The 19,259-nt window shown below is 42.9% G+C and overlaps 1 protein-coding gene across 4 annotated transcripts in view; it reads right to left on the reverse strand.

The window, feature by feature from the left end:
* Nucleotides 1–15,974: 15,974 nt before the first annotated feature.
* DGKI (diacylglycerol kinase iota) overlaps nt 15,975–19,259 on the reverse strand; it is a 293,322-nt gene continuing 290,037 nt past the window's right edge. For all 4 annotated transcript variants that reach the window (XM_039520216.1, XM_039520215.1, XM_039520214.1 and 1 more), the window contains one exon: nt 15,975–17,831. In XM_039520216.1, the coding sequence (XP_039376150.1) occupies nt 17,715–17,831 (117 nt within the window). In that variant the 3' untranslated portion in view covers nt 15,975–17,714. The remainder of the gene's footprint in view (nt 17,832–19,259) is intronic.

The raw sequence follows: 19,259 nt of genomic DNA on the forward strand, positions 1-19,259 counted from the left end.
AAAGTGTTACATAAACAGGACAGGTGAAATATTATCATGTAAAGCAACCATAAACACATGAAAAGACCTAGGTTTACAATTTATGATTAAAACTCTATCTACACAATAGACATAGACATAGACATAAAATGTAAAACTTAAATATCTTAGAAACAGTAGCCACAGTTGTTAATTGTCATATTTGAATTCAGCACATCAAAATACATAATAAATATCACATTTTTATCTCTGAAGCAGATGACTTCTCAAAAATAGTAGACCAGTGTAATATATTACATGTCGCCTTTTTATATAAATATCATACCAGTGTGGGACAAGAGTTGCTAACACAGCGTAGTGTCAAATGGGCCTCCGTGGCATGCTGACTTGATTAGGGTCCAAGTGTCTACATTTATAGTGGGCTTTTCAATCTACTAGAGAAAAGTGTAACATGATCTAATAGCTGGAATTTGAAGCTAGAGAAATTCAGATTGGAAATTAAGTGTACATTTTTGACAGTGAGGGTAATTAACTATTGGAACCCCTTCCCAAGGGTCATGGTGGATTCATCATTTCATGGCCATTTTAAAATCAAGATTGGAATTTTTTCCTAAAAGATCTGTTCTAGGAATTTGTTGGGGGAATTGTTTAGTCTGTGTTATACAGGAGGTCAGACTGGATCATAATGGTCCCTTCTGGCCTTAGACTCTATGAATTACCTAGTTGAATCCTTTCATATTTGTTAAATTTGATCAAATTGTTTTGGTGCCCACAATGCATTTTCAGCCGACTTACTTTTTGCACAAAAAAAAAAAATCACCCAGCTGTAGTCATAAATCACTAAAGCCAATGTCATGTGTGTATGTAGTTAACATTTTCAGTGTACTGTATCATCTCGAGTGGGACCATCTGTGGTTCTGGCAAAAATAATTTGCTTAACACTGGTGCTTTCCTATTCAAGGGAAACGGGGTATGTCTACACTATGCAATTAGGTCAATTTTATAGATTTCGATTTTTAGAAATCGATTTTTATACAGTCGATTGCGTATGTTCCCCACTAAGTGCATTAAGTCGGCGGAATGCGTCCTCGCTAGCATCAACTTACGGAGCGGTGAACTGTGGGTAGCTATCCTACAGTTCCCGGAGTCTCCCCTGCCCATTGGAATTCTGTCGTGGGTGGTTTTGGGTACATGGTGTCAGGTGCTCCTCCCTCCATGACAGCAATGACAGACAATCGTTTCACACCTTGTTTCCTGGGTTATCTGTGCAGACGCCATACCACAGCAAGCATGGAGCCTGCTCAGCTCACCATCACTGCTGCTGTTGTGAGCATTGTAAACACCTAGCGCATTATCCTGGAGTACATGGAGAACTGGGCTAAGACGCCAGCACGAGGAGGATTTTGATGAGGACATGGACACACACACTCCTGAAAGCACGGGCTGTGGCACTTGGGACATCATGGCAGCAGTGGGGCTGGTTGATACAGTGGAACGCTGATTCTGGGCCCAGCAAACAAGCACAGACTGGTGGGACAGCATAGTGTTGCAGGTATGGGATGATTCATAGTGGCTGCAAAACTTTTGCATGCGTAAGGCCACTTTCCTGGAACTCTGTGAGTTGCTTTCCCCCATGCTGAAGTGCAGGAATACCAAGATGAGAGCTGCCCTGACAGTTAAGAAGCGAGTGGCAATAGCCCTGTGGAACCTTGCAACGCCTGACTGCTACCAGTCAGTCGGGAATCAGTTTGGAGTGGGCAAGTCTACTGTGGGGGCTGCTGTGATCCAAGTAGCCAACACAATCATTGATGGGGAGGGATAGCTCAATGGTTTGAGCATTGGCCTGCTAAACCCAGGGTTGTGAGTTCAATCCTTGAAGGGGCCATTTAGGGATCTGGGGCAAAAATCTGTCTGGGGATTCATCCTGCTTTGAGCAGGGGGTTGGACTAGATGACCTCTTGAGGTACCTTCCAACCTTGATATTCTATGCCCTGTTATCAAGGGAAATGACTCTGGGAAATGTGCAGGTCATACTGGATGGCTTTGCCACAGTAGGGTTCCCTAACTGTGGTGGGCTGATAAATGGAACTCATATCCCCATCTTGGAACCAGACCACCTTGTCAACCAGTACATGAACTGCAAGGGGTACTTCTCAATGGTGCTGCAAGCACTGGTGGATCACAAGGAACGGTTCACCAACATCAACGTGGGATGGCCAGGAAAGGTGCATGATGCTCGCATATTTAGGAACTCCAGGCTGTTCGAGCAGCTGCAAGAAGGGACTTACTTCCCAGACCAGAAAATTACCACTGGCGATGTTGAAATGCCAATAGTTATCCTTGGGGACCCAGCCTACCCCTTGCTCCCATGGCTCATGAAGCCTTACACAGGCAGCCTGAACAGTAGTAAGGAGCAGTTCAACTACAGGCTGAGCAAGTGCAGAATGGTGGTAGAATGTGCCACAAATGCATCCCAATTCTTCAAGGCAAATCAAACATTAAACACTATTGCTTTTAAACCCTGTACTGTAGTTACAAATGTGCACTCACCAGGGTCGGGGATCCCGCCTTGGGAGGGTATTGGCTCCAGGATGATGAAAAGGTCCGGGCCGTTGGGGAGCAGCGGTGGCGCCAGGAACCAGCACGTGCCTAGGGCAGCAAGCCACAGGGGGCACCCTGCCAGGGTCTGCAAGGGCAGCAGTCAGGCTGCCTTCGGCGGTGTTCCTGCAGGAAGTCCACTGGCGCCGCGAATTCAGCGGCAATTCAGCTGTGGGTATGCTGAAGCCATGGGACCAGCGGACCTTCCGCAGGTGTGCCACCAAATCCATGGGACCAGGGCCCTCCCGCAGGCACGCCGCCAAAGGCAGCCTACCTGCTGTGCTTGGGGTGGCAAAAAAGCTAGAGCCGCCCCCGCCGGGGACAATGGATTCACTGCTTGCCAGCTGCGCATTCTCCTCCTCCTCCTCTTCCTCATCCACAAAATCCTCCTCCCTGTTGCGTGAGATTTCCCCCCTTGCAGGTGTCCATGGACAGTGGTGGGGTACTGGTAGGGTCCCTCCCTAGAATGCCATGCAGCTGATCACAGAAGCGGTATGTATGGGGCTCTGACCTGGAGCAACCGTTTGCCTCCTTTGTCTTTTGGTAGGCTTGCCTGAGTTCCTTAACTTTCACGTGGCACTACTGTGTGTCCCTGTTTTAGCCTCTGTCCACCATGCCCAGTGCAATTTTTGGCAAATATATTTGCATTTCTTCTTTTTGATCAGAGTTCAGCCTGCACAGATGCTCCTCCCCATACAGAAATAAGATCCTGTGTCTCCCTTTCGGTCCATGCTGGAGCTCGTTTGTGATTCTGGGGAGACTGCATGGTCACTAGTGCTGCTGAGTTTGTGACACTGACCAAACAGGAAATGAAATTCAAAAGTTCCCGGGGCTTTTCCTGTGTACATGGCCCGTGCATCAGAGTTGAAAGTGCTGTCCAGAGTGGTCACAATGGAGCACTCTGGGATAGCTCCTGGAGGCCAATACCATCGATTTGCATGTGCACTACCCGAAATTTGACCCAGCAAGGTTGATTTTTAGCACTACTCCCCTCATCGGGGAGGAGTACAGAAGTTAAGTTTAAGAGCCCTTTAGGTTGACGGAATGGGTTGGTTGTGTGGACGCAGTCATTTTTAAATTGACCTAATGTGGCTAAATGTGACCTAACTCCATAATGTAGACCAGGCCCTGGTCTAACTCATCCAGTTCTCCATTGTGTACTCACTTGCATTAGTACAAAGAGTGCAATGTGCTACCATTCCGATGTTAGTGTTTTACACCTAATTTGCACTGATGTAATTTACTATACATGGTGTAGGGTAAACCCAGTATGTTTGACTATTCTTTGGGGGTGGTTTTTTAAGATGGGATGTTAAGAAGGGTGATCAGTGGCCCACATTTCACTGTATATTGCACAAACACATACCTGTCAGCGATTGTCTAGGTGTACTTAATCCTGCCTCAGTGTAGGGGAATGGACTGGATGTCTTCTTGAGGCCCCATCCAGCCCTACATTTCTATGACTGAAGAAACAGTTGGGGCCTGATGCATTTCAGAGATGTGGGAAGACTGGGTGGAATAGAGCCCAAGAAGTGACACACCCATTTTGAGAGACATTTATATACTTGGGCATGGGAAGCAAAAACAACATGGCATTTGCCAGCCTTTTGGGAGATCTCCATATTGTGAATTTCCAGGAGAACTATGTTAGAAACCAGCCTGGCAGCAGCTAAACTGACAAGTAACAAGGAAAATTCCTGTGGCATGTGAAGTGGTGGTTGAAATCTCTCATGCCACTACACTGGTGCTTGACTTTAAATGATCAGACGTCTGGGAGGCTGAATCAGTGGGATGTAAGAATGTCTAGCTGTGCTTTCAGCACAGCCTGGAATGCCTCCTACACTGGATGTGGCTGTGTAGGCAGGATTGCACCTTTCAGAGAGCACTGGGGTATTCCCAGAGAATAGCTCCTGCGGCCACTTTGTACCAGCCTGTTGGTGCAAAGGAGTCCCAGGACCAGTATGAATGTGGCCCTTAGTGCATATGAGAGGGACTGATAGCACTGTCTAGAGCTAGCCACAGTAGGGGCAGTGCTGAGCGCAAGTTTCTCAGCTCTGTTGATATGTAAAGGAACACAACTTTGCACACAATCGTGACAATTACCCCCCTCCCCCGCACACACAGTAGAGTTAGCCATTTTTTGTTGTTGCTAGACTGGCCCAAACAGCAGGAAAAGGGGGTTTAGGTTTTAAAACAGGCAAACAGAATGCTGGCTGCTGCTGATTCCATGGCAGTTGAGAAGTGACAGTTGGTGAGATGGAGGAGAGAATAACAGAAGAGCGTGCTGGCGAGATGTCGGTGCTGCAGGCCCTGCCCTTGGCAGAAGTGGCAACGGAGGAGGCAGACGCCCCCACAAATACAATTTCACGAAGGGAGGATGCCTTACAAAATGATGCCTTACAGCAGGGGTTGGCAACCTTTCAGAAGTGGTGTGCCAAGTCTTCATTTATTCACTCTAATTTAAGGTTTCGTGTGCCAGTAATACATTTTAACATTTTTAGAAGGTCTCTTTCTATAAGTCTATACTATATAACTAAACTATTGTTGTATGTAAAGTAAATAAGGTTTTAAAAATGTTTAAGAAGCTTCATTTAAAATTAAATTAAAATGCAGAGCCCCCTGGACTGGTGGCCAGGACCCAGGTACTGTGAGTGCCACTGAAAATCAGCCTACGTGCCGTCTTTGGCATGCGTGCCATAGGTTGCCTACCCCTGCCTTACAGGATCAAATAGGAGAGATACAGAGACTGAAGCCCTCTGGCTTAAAGCAAATGGAGATTGCTGACTGGAGCATGGAGGGGAGCAGTGCAGGACAGGAGAGCAAACGCTGGCCACCACAGAGACTCCTGGGGGGGTGGAAAAAAACAGACCCAACATGTGTCTCTGGGTTAGCAACCAAAACATTATTAAACTGAGAACCTGCTTTCCCTGAGTTAATCTTGGAAACTGGGGGCAGGTCACAAGCACAAAGCTTTTGAAAACTGGGCTCTTTGGAAGACTGGGCAAGACCTCCAGGTGACACATCAGCCCATGCACCTCAGTCCTGCTCAGTCTCTCTTGAGCAGCCTGCCAGGCAAGCTGAACACTGGAGGGTTTGTGGTGTGCACTATCAAGGGATGAGGATGATCACACCAGAAACATTTGTGAAAGGCCAGTGCACTAACCTCTTATGCCACCATGGTCCCCAGGGCAAATTATATAAGCAGCTTTTTCTGACTCAGTTTGGAACAGGGGCTGATCCCAAGCCTAATACGCCAAAATGTGAGTTTCTGATCCCTCACTGTGTCCCAATCAGTGAGAGGCCCCCAGGTCCCTGGCGAGACGGTTACTGAGGAACACCTGGAAAACAGGGAATGGGAGGAATGGGGCTGGAAGCAATGCAATCACATGGACAGAGCAGTGCACAGGATTTAGCAGAGTTCCACTTGTTCAACTTAACCTGCCTTCAGCTTCACTCTTCGCTAATGAAACAACACTCAGAACCGCTTGCCCAGCGTTGTGAGCTTTCTACTGCTTTTGAATCTCAAAATCGTTCTGTAGCACTGACAGCTGCAGCAACCTGGCTTCACTGGAATAACACAAGGAAACTTGGCCCAACCAATGAGTGAGCTTCTTCACTTTTATTCTGTACATTTCCACACAAGTCACAATACAGAAAAGGTGTCCAAAAGTAATAGCAACTGGTAATTTCATTGTTTACAGGTTTCTCTTGCTTTCAGGTTAGCTCACATTTAAAACCTCTTTTTAGCAACACAGTGATCAAGATACTTTGTATAAATAGGAACTGCAAGAAAATTAGGGAAGAAAATACTTTGTCACTTTATTACAAAAAAACCCCCTTCCTCTTTCCCCCTGCCACCACCCTCCACTGCACCCTGATCCTTTGTTAAACGCATCACCTCACTGCTGCTTTGCTTGGATTCCGTCTGCCAGCTGGCACGTTCCTGGTGGTGCACAGCTCTGGGGCATTATGCAGTGGGGTCAGACAGCATAAAAGAGCCCTTTGTGATGTTTTTACAACTCCTGGAACAGATGTGGATTTGAATATAGGATATCTACAAATACTGGAAGTCTGGATGCCCATGAAATGCTGGCTGAAGTTGGATGTTTATGCCTCGGCTTTATTGTTTTATAAAGAGGAATAAAACTATTAGAAGACAATGGTCCAGATTTTGATTTTTTGTTACACTGGCATTAATCTGGAGTGACTTCACTGACTTCCATAGAGTAACTCCAGATTTATATAGGTGTAATTGAGATCAGAATTTGGCCCTCAGTCTTCGATTTATCACAATCCCCTGACAGTGGTAAATGAACACCCACTATATTGCCTACTGGGAATCTCAGCCCTTTCACCATGACCATCACACCTCCCAATATCTCCTGGTTGTCTGATAAAACCCAAGTGTACTTTCGCATTAGATCAGTTTTGTCCCTTTTTGGAAAAGAGATACTCAGTTCTCTGTGTTCCATTAATTACTATCCTCATTCTGGTTCGTGTATCATCCCTCATTCCCTGGGTGGTAGGAACATAAAAATCAGCCCGCTAGGATGGGTAGGCAGTTGAGAATGAATGCCATACATCCTTCTCCAGCAACCCTCTCAGGCTAACAGAAAGTTGCAGTACCAGGCTCCAGCTGGTGCAGCATCCAGTACTCCTTGGCTAGAGGAAGCGATCTGTGACCCCTTTGATGATAGGGTAGAAACAACTGGGGTGGGGGGTTCTCAGACGTTTTCCCCTCCAACCCCCCAAAAAAGAAACAGCCTGTGATCAGTGAACTCTTAATGCTAAGAAACATAGATGTTCTAGAGTTTGGCAAAACATATCTAGTGTGTCAACTGGGTGTGTGGAGGGAGAGGACCACCTGAATGCCCTAATTCAAAGGAAACATCACCTGAGTAAACATTTTAATATGCAATATTTTAAACATTGAAACCAAGCATGAAAAGTGCAAATCTCCTCTTCAGGAACTTGTCATCTTCCAACACTATTCTCTACATCAATTACACTAAGATAAAATAAAAACACAGAACAATGCTAATCCTCTTCCTTTAAAATGTGGCACCAAAAGAAGCAGGATACTAAATGGGACAAACTTTGCAAGGCACAATGAAGAACTGTAATAATGATTAATAATATGTAGCACTTACATAGCACTTTTCATCAATAAACCTCAAAGTGCTTTATCAAAGTGGATAAGAATTATTATCCCCATTTTACAGATGGGGAAACTGAGGCACAGAGAGGTTAAGTGACTTGCCCAACATCACATTGTGAATCAATGGCAAAGATGGGAATAAAACCTAGCTCTCCTGATTCCCAGTCAATTGCCGTATCTATTGGACCACAATGCCTCTCTATAAAGACATGCTGATTACTTATTATTTACTATAAATGCATTCTCAGTAATGTGGAATAACCCTGTAAACACATGGTTATCTAGACTTAAATACACGAGGCACAAACATATAATTAACACGAGGATCAAACTCTTTGGGGGTACTGTAGCTAAACCATGGGTCAAATCCACAAGGCCTTGCTCAGACAAAACTCCCACTGAGCTACTTGTGGACAGTCTTATAAAATGTCAGCAATTCCTATAGACATGGCATTCTCATAAACATATAGTAAGAGTTTCATGACTATTCAGATGATTGTTTTTGTCCATATCAAACAATTTGTGCCCATAATGTGATATCTTTAATGTGGTGCAAGGCAGAAAATTCATTGCATCTCTAAAGCTGTGCAGAAGCAAAGTATTAGATTTAAAAAAATACTAAACAAAAAACCTGTCATTTGCAGCAATAAGGTTTATTCACTGACTAAAAGGCAATACTGAAATTCCATATATAGTTGGAAAGTTTGCCCAGTGGGTATGGAAGCCCAGCCCTCAAAATTCACCTCCTACCAGGCTGAAGATTTCCCATTGTTAAGTCAGGAAAGTGTTACAATCAGGTGCCTCACATGAACAAGTTTTCTGGTGGTCTGTTTATAGTCACTAATATAAGCTGGAGAACATTAGTTCACCCTCCATCTCGGCCCAAGCAGCCAAAGATAGCTCTCCACCTTGCTGAGCTTCAGGGAGCGATATGCTACGAGTTGTATTACAATGACAAACATTTGCAAGTTATAGCCTCCTTTAGGAAGGTAATTTAACCTCGGACTATTCAATTTTCCATCAGAAGAGGGGGTAATGCAGAATGCTCAACTCCTGGTGGTGGAAGATGTCACTTGAGTGCCAACATTTACAAGGGAGAATTCAGAGCTGTGGGATTGGGAGAGATCTAGGTGCAAAACTTCCTTGGCCAGAAGAGGTTTCCCTATTACCTGGGAAAGTAGAAAAGAAAATACAAGGATCTTGGAAGACGTCCCCAGAAAGGAGGGTGAGACAAAGACTTACTTGGAGCTTTAGGTATTTAATGGAGGTATTTAAAGTGAGGCTCAAAGACATTTCCCTATAGCATCTCTGGGATGGGGAGTCTCTGAAGAAAGGTCACTTCCCCCTGCAGCGTTGGTGCATGGCATGTGTGTTTCTCTGCACATTTAGGACTCAGTTCTATGAAGTCTTGATATAGCTCAGATAGAAAAACAATGATTAGACAGACTTCAGTGGGAGTTCAGAGTACTCAGCACCCTGCAGGAGCTGCTCAACATTTTGCAGGCTCAGCCTCTCACTTCCTTTTCCCCAACCCTGTTAAGTGGTTTAAGGAGTCAGCAGTATGGCAGGGAACCATTCTGCAGTACATGTCAATGGATACTAGAGGCCCTTATTGGGCTTTTCCATCTCTCTATGATTCTGTGAGCTGCAGGATGAGCAGAGATAGGCCTTTCATCATACTGAGACACTTTTGAGAAAGGAAATGATTGGGGAAGAAGAAAGTTGGGGCAGTTTGATAGCCCAACCAACCCCCACTCACCCAAAAACTCCATGGCCATTAATCTTTTGGAAGAAGTTGGCACATCCTGTAAAACCTTCAAAGAGCAAAACAATTATTTGTCCTAGGCAAAATTCTTCAGTGGGATAAAGTTGAGCAGGTGGAGGTGTCGCAGTCAGGGGAAAAACATACTAATTGAGACTGCTTTTCATTTACTCTGCATTTAAGGTTAAAAGATGGACATATCACAACCAAAACCACAAGTGCAAACTATCCCCACAGTTTATGAATGGTACCTCAGAGATCCACAGCTCTACTCATGGCAGGTCCTGACTATTCAGAAGTGCCCCAGGAAGGATTATCTTGCAAGAACCTCTCTGTGATGCTGGTCATGAGGAGGGACACAGAGAAGGTAGAAGAGCATAGTATATAGAATCAGAAGGAGCCTTTTCAGCACAAATAAAGTGAGCAGGAGGTAGGGAGGAGAGAAACAGCAGTATGTGGGGAATGATTAAATGGAAAGAAATCTGATGGAGGTAAGAAAGGAAAGAGAAGGAAGAAGAAATGGGCATGGGCCGGAAGGCAAAGGGAGGAAGTGCAAAGAGTAGCCTGAAGGAGTTTAAAATAAGCCCACCTTAAATTACTTTCCAGTCCCTGCCTGCTCTTACTGTTACCTATCCCACCTTCTCTACAGGCCTGGGGACTGATGCATACCCCCAGAATGCCTTGCACAGAAGGAATGTTGCCATGGTAATGGCAAGCCCACAAAGCAGCACTGAACCACGATGGACCAATTGCTAGGTGCACATATAGGTCTGCTTCCTATTAAAATAGACACAAAAAAACCTTCTCACTGTGATCATGAAAAAATATGATGAAAAGTGACTGGAGAAGAGTGGGGGAGGGGTATTTGACTTTTTTTGTCTGCAGCAAATGAGAAAGGTAGCAGTTTGTTTCAGGGTGGCATTGTCATCAATCTTTATGGGGGGAAAGCTCCTTGGCAATGTGTGTGTGTGTGTGGGGGGGGGGGGGAAATGTCCAAAGTCGACCATTGCCCAATTTACAGCTTTTATTCAGTATTTGCAAAGATCTCAGGAGTTGAAAACAGAGAATTTCATGCATTTTTGGACGGGAAAGGAATAGACAAGCAAGAACTTTAGTTCCCCCCCACACAAAAATTAGGGACTGTATTAATAAAGAAAGAAAACACTGAGCTCAGAACAGCAGCTCACTGTTCTCACTTTATTAAAAGTGGACAAATTTAGTCATCCTACAAAACTGCTAATTCCAGTGATATTCTATGGCTCATATTGTATTTTTTAACTCTCACTCCTCTTCCCCCCCAAAAAAAAATTGTCTATGGCCATCAACAGATATCCATCCTTCAGGGGGTCCTAATATGTATTGAGTTTAACTTCAGCTCTAGTTTTCCCACCCCTACCCCAAATATCATAGCACTCCATGGAAAAAAACACCCTAAAAAATGAAACTGTCAATTAGAGTCATAGTAACCAGATAAGTAACTCCTATGTCTGGTATTTTCTGTACAACGTCTTGTTTTTCTCAGTAACTAGAACATTATTTCCTACAGATTAGATGGGAATCAGAAATGCATTAACCCCCTTCCCTCTAGACTGAAGGCTCTAGAGAAATACGATAATTAACAGACATTAAGGCAGTTAGAACCAGGATGACCTTAAGCATATACTAAGGATTAAGTATTAATAAGGTTCATATATTAACTAAATTATTGCTGCATGTCACAGCACTTGTTATAGAACACTGGAATGTTGCAAATTCTGTGTTTAATGCAAATTAATAGATGCCCATTTTTATCTATTAAACTAATTTGTTATTAGACACTTCTTAGTTCTTAAGTACTTTTTAATTATCAGTGCTGTGTAAGGGCCAGATATTGATACCTTACTCATATTGAGTAGACCTTTACTCCTTGAGTACTCTCATAGATGGGACTAATTGTGGAATCAGGTATTACTCAATGTGAGTAAGGATAATAGAATCTGGCTCTAATATAATAATTATATAATTAGTGATATATTACTTAAAGGAATGGTGTCTATTTCTTGTATTTTAGAACGTACATCTCCTTACTGTACATATGAAAGTTTGAGCTGCTAAATCATTGATAAACTATAATTACACAATTGTAATACAATGCTCCCCATTCAGCTTCTGTCTTTGTAAGATGATGGCAAGAAAATGGAAACCAATTGCTATAGAAAATATTTCAGAGTGAATTTTCTGTTCTCCCATTATTTCATCTCTCCCGCGTCTGTTTTTCTTTGAAAAATATCTAGCCTTCACGTGTTCACACTTCTCTTGGATTGGGGGATGTCCAACCATAATTGGATACATTTAAGTGGGCTAAAACTCAAATCTTTCACTGAACTACTGTTGTGTTCATGTTAAAACAAAGAACGCTTGTTAAAAAGGCTTCCTTCCTTTACATCTCAAAAGACTCCAGATGCTGCATCTGGATGGGCATTATTAAAGCACATATAGAAGAGGAGTATGCTGGCTCCTTGCCTCCCTCCCTCTTGCTAGCTGGATATATGTGCCCTCTGTGGGAAAGACTCTTCTCTTTTTACCGTGCAAGAAATGAAAGACTTCATCGAGGGCTGTAATATTTCAGTTTATAGAAAAGGTTGGATATAAGATGCAACCTGATTGCTTTATAAAGTGAGATTATTCAGCGCTTAGTCTGCCTAATCATCAGAGGCTTGATCCTGTGCACATTGAAGTCAAATGCAGTTACTTTCCTGGGGCAGGATCAGGCCTGAGGGAGGGATTTTTTCCTGCCACTATGGCAACCCTTAGCCAGCAGGGTGAAAATTCCTCTAACACATGCACTGCATAGGACAGCCATAGGCTTCTCTCTGCAGGCCCCATCACAAGCCCTAGTGTAGGAGGCATGCCAGAGGCAGGATGGGAGTCCCTCTAGTTCATGCAGCTACAGAAATTCTCAGCAATTGCAGGCTACAAAGCAGCCCAGAGACAGACCAGGGAAAGGGTGCTGTAACTCATAATAGCCAGTCATTGGTCTAAATTACTCTGGAAGCCATGGAAGAGCAGCTTAAAGCTACCTTTAAGACCCTTCCCCATTCTCAGCAGAGCCTTCCATTTGCACTTCCTGGTGGAGTTGCAGCACAGAATCTCAGGAATCTTTTCCTAACATTTAAAAGTCTAGACTTAGATGTGCGACTGTGAAATAATTTTTGACACATTATTTGACCTACTTTAAAATCCACTGTAGTGTGGTGGGGAGCGCCTCCAGATTTAAAATGTGTGTTTAAAAAGCAATTGTCTAGTCTATTACTAAGAAATCAAAAGGAGAAGACACCCACTAGTTTCAATCCTGTAATATTGTTTGTTCTGTTGCTTCAGAGGCAGCCAGCAAGGCATGAATTTACTAACAAACTGTTCCCCGAAATGCTGCAGTACAAAAGACACTCCTGGCTGATGCTTTTGACAAACAAGGAAGTTAACAACCTATTGCCAGGTTGGCTTGCGTTCCCAGAGAAAAAGGAGGGAAATGTACCATTTGACAAATAGGAAAGGTCAAACACAATGCAGGAAGAAATGCTATTCCCAAAGTGCTAAGGGAGCTGTTACAAACAATGGAAAGTAAAACCATAAACATCAAATTTACAAAGTGTTTGGCCATGTCCCTTTATTCTGACCAAAACCAGAGGCAAAAATGGGGAAAGAGAAAATTATGAATTTCAAAGGAATCAGCAAAAGGAACCATTTTATCAGTGCAGTGCCCAAGAGGCATGGACAGGACTGCTGGACAGAATTTCTCAAAGTGTCCTCAAGGCATCCAAATATCCAGCATGCATATATACTCATTGAGTGTCATTACATATGTGAAAGCCCCAGGGAGCTTAAGGCTACGAATTTACCTGCCCGTTTAATACTTTTTGCCAGTTCTTCTCACTATGAATTTGATGCACTGGAACTATCAACACCTAGGTGCACCCAAGTGCAGCATCTGGGATAGCTGAAAAGAAAATAGCAGCTGGCAAGCCACCATTTATGTGAGCCCTGGTGTGTTCATGCTATTCATTATAATTCATGTCACTGTAACAATGAAACAGCAAAGTTGAAGAGAGAAGTGAGTAAAAGAGGTGAGTAAAAAGCCCAAACATACCAGAACTAAATGCAACATACCACCACAAAACTGTGTGCTCACTTGTTCATCCAAATTAGCACCAGCTACACATATACAATTGTGAAGATCAATGGCAACAAAATATTTATTTTGTTCTATTTTCTTTATGTATCTGGTGCTCTAATGGCCCTTCCTTGTGCATTACAGAACTGCCCATGAACAGTTCAAAACCCAGGCTATGGAACTGTGAATTGATATTGAATGAGTCCATTGTTGTTGTTGTCACATTTGGGAGATACAAAGGTGAGGGGTATCAGCATAAGATTCTAGACAGACAGATCTCAAACTGTGAGATGGCTCAGCCTGGCTATCACAAATTTGTTCAGAGTGAGCTCTACAATTACAAAGACATTTTCACTGACTATTGCTGATGCTATACCCATAGGTACAACACCCACTAAATACAGAGGGCTGAGGGGTTATTTTATATTGAACTTCCATTTTATAACCAAGAGCTGTAATTTCCTTGAAATCTACTGCTTGTCATGGCCTTCTTCTTCCTACAAGGTCAACAATGCCTGAGGGATGCTATAGTTACCCAGAACCTTGTCATGTTTTATCACATAATGTATACAGAGATATATATTTATAGAACATTAAAATATGCAATAACAAAAATAACTAATGTTAAATAACAAAATTGTTTATTTCATTAACATTAAAAATATTTTCTGTCCCTCAGTTTCACTTTAAAAATGGGACAGTGCAGCACTCAGAATGGAACAATCCAGGAGTTGCTACATTCTACATCAAGAACCCCTATAAAGCAGATTAACTAAAATATTCTACCTCAATGGTTGATCATCCTTAAATTCTTTACACTTCTAAAATAATAGCTCCATGGAAAAATACCTGCAATAAAGATATTTTAATAAATTAAATTTAATTTAAGTGAGTTTCCAGCCCCACACTAGAACTTGGGCACTGCCCAATGCATAGACTGCAATGCAGTGCTAGGATGGACCCCAAACCCTCATAGGGTTCTATACACATGTATAATATTAAACTGATGCCCAGTCTGCTTGCTTCTGATAACTGTCCAGAATCAAGGATCCTGTGGCACTTTGAAAGGAATAAGGTATAATCCCTACTAGGGTCCTAGCCCAACATTCCCTCTCTCAATGAGACAGATTCTGATATCCCAGGCTGAGAGAGAGCCACTGCAGAGAATAAATATATGCTCTGTTTAGCTACATAATCAATATTCCCCCAGGATGTAACATGTTGTTTGTGAAGTGCATTGGCACACCTTGACCACTGACTATGTGGACAACCAAGTTCTGTTCCATCTTCAGCGCTGTTTCCCCCTCCCCCCCCCCATCATATAGTAACTGCTTCCTACAGAGTTCTCAGAGTGAAAAACTTTCCAGAGGCACAATGGTGTCATTCTAGTCATAGCATCATTTTCCAGCTGCAGGAGAAAAATAGAAGGCCAGATTCTCATTTGGGATCCAGCTCCTTTAAACTGTATGAATGGCACAAAGGAGCCAGAAGCTGGCCGCAGATGCCAAGTTGAAAATTCTCCCTGCAGAGGGGAATTCCTAACTGATGTAAAAAGCCAGCTGCTATGCCGACCATTTTCCCAGTTCTCAGGGCATATCATGGGAGAAGAGGAAAATCGGTGATGGGGAGGGGTGGAACTCAACCCTGCTATAGTAATTCATAGCCACTCTATGGTTCCCTATGGACCACAACAAGCGGTCATAAGTTAGAGCAGCCATTAAACTGCTCTGATGTCTGGTCCTGGGTCAGGGAAGCTTGAGAATCAGGGAGCTATAACCACCTCACTGACCATCCTGACCCCATGCCCCAGGTGTATCTTGGCACAGGTCAGAATTTATCCCAAGGTACCAGTCCCACTTCCTCCATTTCTCACATACAGAATGCACAACCAAAAGCGAAAAAGCTGCATGCCTTTCCTCACAGCTGGGAAATAATGCCAGGACTGCAGTGACAGCACAAGGGAAAGGTTGTTTGTATGGAAGTTTCACACACAGAGAAATTTTACTCTGTTTTCTGTCCTTGTATGTATACACTGGCCCTCCACGGAAACCTCTGAATGAGTATCCAAGGGAAGAATTTAGCCTTAATCTTTTGGTTTTAAATTAGAAAAATAAAGTGAATAGAGAAAATAAGACAAAATACATTTCATGTCGCCATTGATCTGTAGATTACAAATATAATATAATCTTCTTTCAGCGGAAGAAATACTGAACAATATTTTGTTCACATTGAATAGAGCTTTGAAAACAAGATAAATGAAAAGGCTTATTATTCAGCTCCCCCTCCTCTGCCAAAAGACTCACTTGTTAAAAAAAAAAAAAGTGGAGAGAAAAATTCACCAGAATCACATCAATTTCATCCCCATAATGGCTATTAAAGGAAGAAAAACTTTTCTGAAGAATGACCTGATGGGTTTTCCTGGGTTCAAAACTGTACACCAATCCTGTTTAGCACCAACCATCAAAAACCTACACCTTGCAAATGCATGTGAAAAGAGAGAGAGAATTGGATCTTCAATTACAAACAGTGTTGGAATTATTATGCCAGGATTGAGCCTTGACAATTCTCAAGGGGGTGGTCAGACTAAGGAAAAGGGCAAGCAGCCTTAATTCTGACAGTGATAGAAATTGAATTCCTTAAGTGATAGAAAACCTTAACATGAACACTGTGTATATGTATGTTTGGGGTGCGGCTGATTCCTCTGTTTGATGGTGGTATTCTTTGGGTCAGGAAAGTAAGGAGCAGAATAAAGAAACTATGACTATTTGCCTGACAACAGCTAAGCAATATATGTTTTTAACCCTATGGCGAGCAATGAGAGGCTAATGGTTGACATTTGTCTTCTTTTGAATAGGATAATCTCTCTCGTTTAAAGCTTTGTTCCAAATCCCTCTTGGAATCTGCCCATCTGTTTTCATTGTATTTTATTATTTTAAAAATGTCTAATGTGGTGCTCATCCTCTTGTTAATATCAGCAAGCCTCAACAGACAGCTGATGCTTTACATTTGGTTTCTATGACTGTAAGAGTCAGTAAGTCAAAGTAGTAGCACTAGTAAGTCAGTCAACCACAACTGCATCCATCATACTCTGATCTCGCCCTATCTTAAAAACACAACTTGACAGAAGCCCCAAATGGCTAATTATAGGCAGGATTCAGACCTGAGCAGAATCAGTCTGTCATTATCAGCAGAGTGGCAACATGAGACATCTTATAGGTTACTGTGTGGTCTGTCAGAAGACAACACAAAATGTCACACAGCAACTCCCTTCCACTCAAATATCATTTCATGAGGACACCTTTAAGATCTATTCAGAGACAGATAGAAGGCTAGCTCTTGTCAGTGCTGTAAAGCTAGCTGGATCCAGCACCCCATAGAAGAGGGCAGTAGAAAGAATTTGTTCCAAAAGAGAAAAAAAGCTCCCTGGCAATTCAACACTGAGAATTCAACTTCTGAGGGAACAGTAGGTGAGGACTGAACAGGTTCAAAAGTCATTTTTTTCTAAGGGCATCCAGAGCTCCTCAAAGTCTTGCCTATCACCTGTCCATTTGTGAAGAATTAATACAGCGATAACAGATATTATTTAATTGGTGACAAATTAGTAGGATAGGAGAGGAAGGAATGTAGGGCACTGTAGGAATGGAGGAAGGGGTTGGTTGGGTTTGTTAATGTCCAAGTTAGTTTGTATCAGAGGGGTAGCCGTGTTAGTCAGCTAGCCCAAGTTAGTTTGGTTTTTTTCCTCCCTTTTTCTTTTTTTTAAATAAATTGTACAGATGAACATGGGAGAAGTTCATGCTACTTGCTGGAAGCAGTAAGGGTAAATTTCCGTGGTCCATGGATTCCACAGACCTTTGAGTGTTTCACCTCATCCCCAATGGGCCATCACATGGGAACACAACAGTTCCGTGGCAAGACTCATTAGCCCTTAGAAACTGGTGGCATGTCCTCAGATATTTTGCATGAGAGCGAGAGACACGTTGATTCCATCAGCTTCTTCCTCATACAATGCCTGAGTGTCTCAGGTGCAGCCTTGTTATTTCCTAGGGTTCTCTTCCCCTTCACGGACATCAAACTGCAGTCTCCAGGTCCTCGTGGGAAACCATCTGGTAGTTCTGATGACTCTCCAGGTAGGAGGCCAGATCTGAGTCCCCAGCTTGCTGAGCCTTGTCTCTAGGTGTCTGACCCTACAATGAAGGGACACAGATAGAAAGCCTTACACATACATTTTTAGAAGACAAGATTAATTTATGTCCCACAGAAGGTAACTCTAGAAGTACAGAAAGAAAATTCAGAAGCAGAAATGTGAAGAGGCAGCTTGACTGGTGTCAAGTTAAGGTTCTCCATGAGAATTATTTAATTTTACTATATGCATGGCTCCTGGGACTAGTGAGCTCTTAGTGTCTTGCTGCCAGGCTTCCTCCTACTTAAAGTCTTTACCAGATTTTGAATAAACCCTTCAACTTTACAAGAGACTGTGTGGTTTGCAGTCACTGACAAATAGTATATAGACACCAAAATAGATTTAGCAGAGTTCCCATCCAATGGCTGGACATACTGTGTGTGCATACTGCACAGTACTGTAGCTGAGGCATGAAAAGAAACCCATACAAACCATAGGCAATAACTCTATCAAGTGTGTAGAGAGAAAGGCTCCCAATATCTGAGTCTGTAGAAGCCATGTTGAGCTGGCCTCAGTTGATAATCACTTTTTAGGGCATCTGACTGCTACCAAGTTATTTTAAGGTTGCTATAACCTAAAACCAGGAATCTGGAACATCAAACTTTGAAAAATATTGAAAATACATTAATATACATAGGAACATCGCAGCCCCCCAGGAACATCAATATCCCTGGGTTGATCAAGACAATCAGTCAGTGTCCACTTGTCTGCATTTCAGCCTTTGCTGACAGTAGTATTCAGTACTGTTGTCCAAAGGGAACAGATGAACCTTCTCTTCACAAGAGACTACTCTGCACCACAAAATATGGTAATCATGTTTTTAAAACTTCATTTATCTGTAGAGAAGCAACAAACCTTGGATTCTGGACTCCTGAAGTTTAACTGCCTTTTTATCACACCTTTCAACCATTACCCATAGGTTGTCTGCTTTTACCAACTTCTTGCCAGAAGGGCAGCTTATGTAGCACCTTCCAAGGTGATTGTGGTCACCTGCAGACAGGTCAGCTGGGGTGATTAGAAACCCTGGTACTTAGTGTAATGTGGCAGTGGCCCCTCCCTGTCCATGCTCAAGTTTATTTATGTTTGTGAACTTCTTGTGGATGTTCAGTCAATCAGACTGACACAATGGCTGAATGTTCCTAGCCTCTAATTTTGCCCATATGTTTTCCTCATGCTCAGATAGTCTCATTAGGTCTGTTCAATTTTGAGTTTACGCTAAGAGGGTGGGGGAGATTGTGGTTGGCCTTGCATGAGTGGACAAAATGGAAAGTAGGGACACAGAAGGGGGTTAGCCATCCCCACAAAATAACTAGATCACAACCACAACACTGCATAGTCACCATCGAATCAAACTAGGATTCCTAATCAGTGACCCCTACATCTCTTTTTACAATGCCCAGTGATGATACTACTCTGCCCTGGAGATGCCTCA

This window comes from Mauremys reevesii, linkage group 1 (genome assembly GCF_016161935.1).
Source record: "Mauremys reevesii isolate NIE-2019 linkage group 1, ASM1616193v1, whole genome shotgun sequence".
NCBI lineage: Eukaryota > Metazoa > Chordata > Testudines > Geoemydidae > Mauremys > Mauremys reevesii.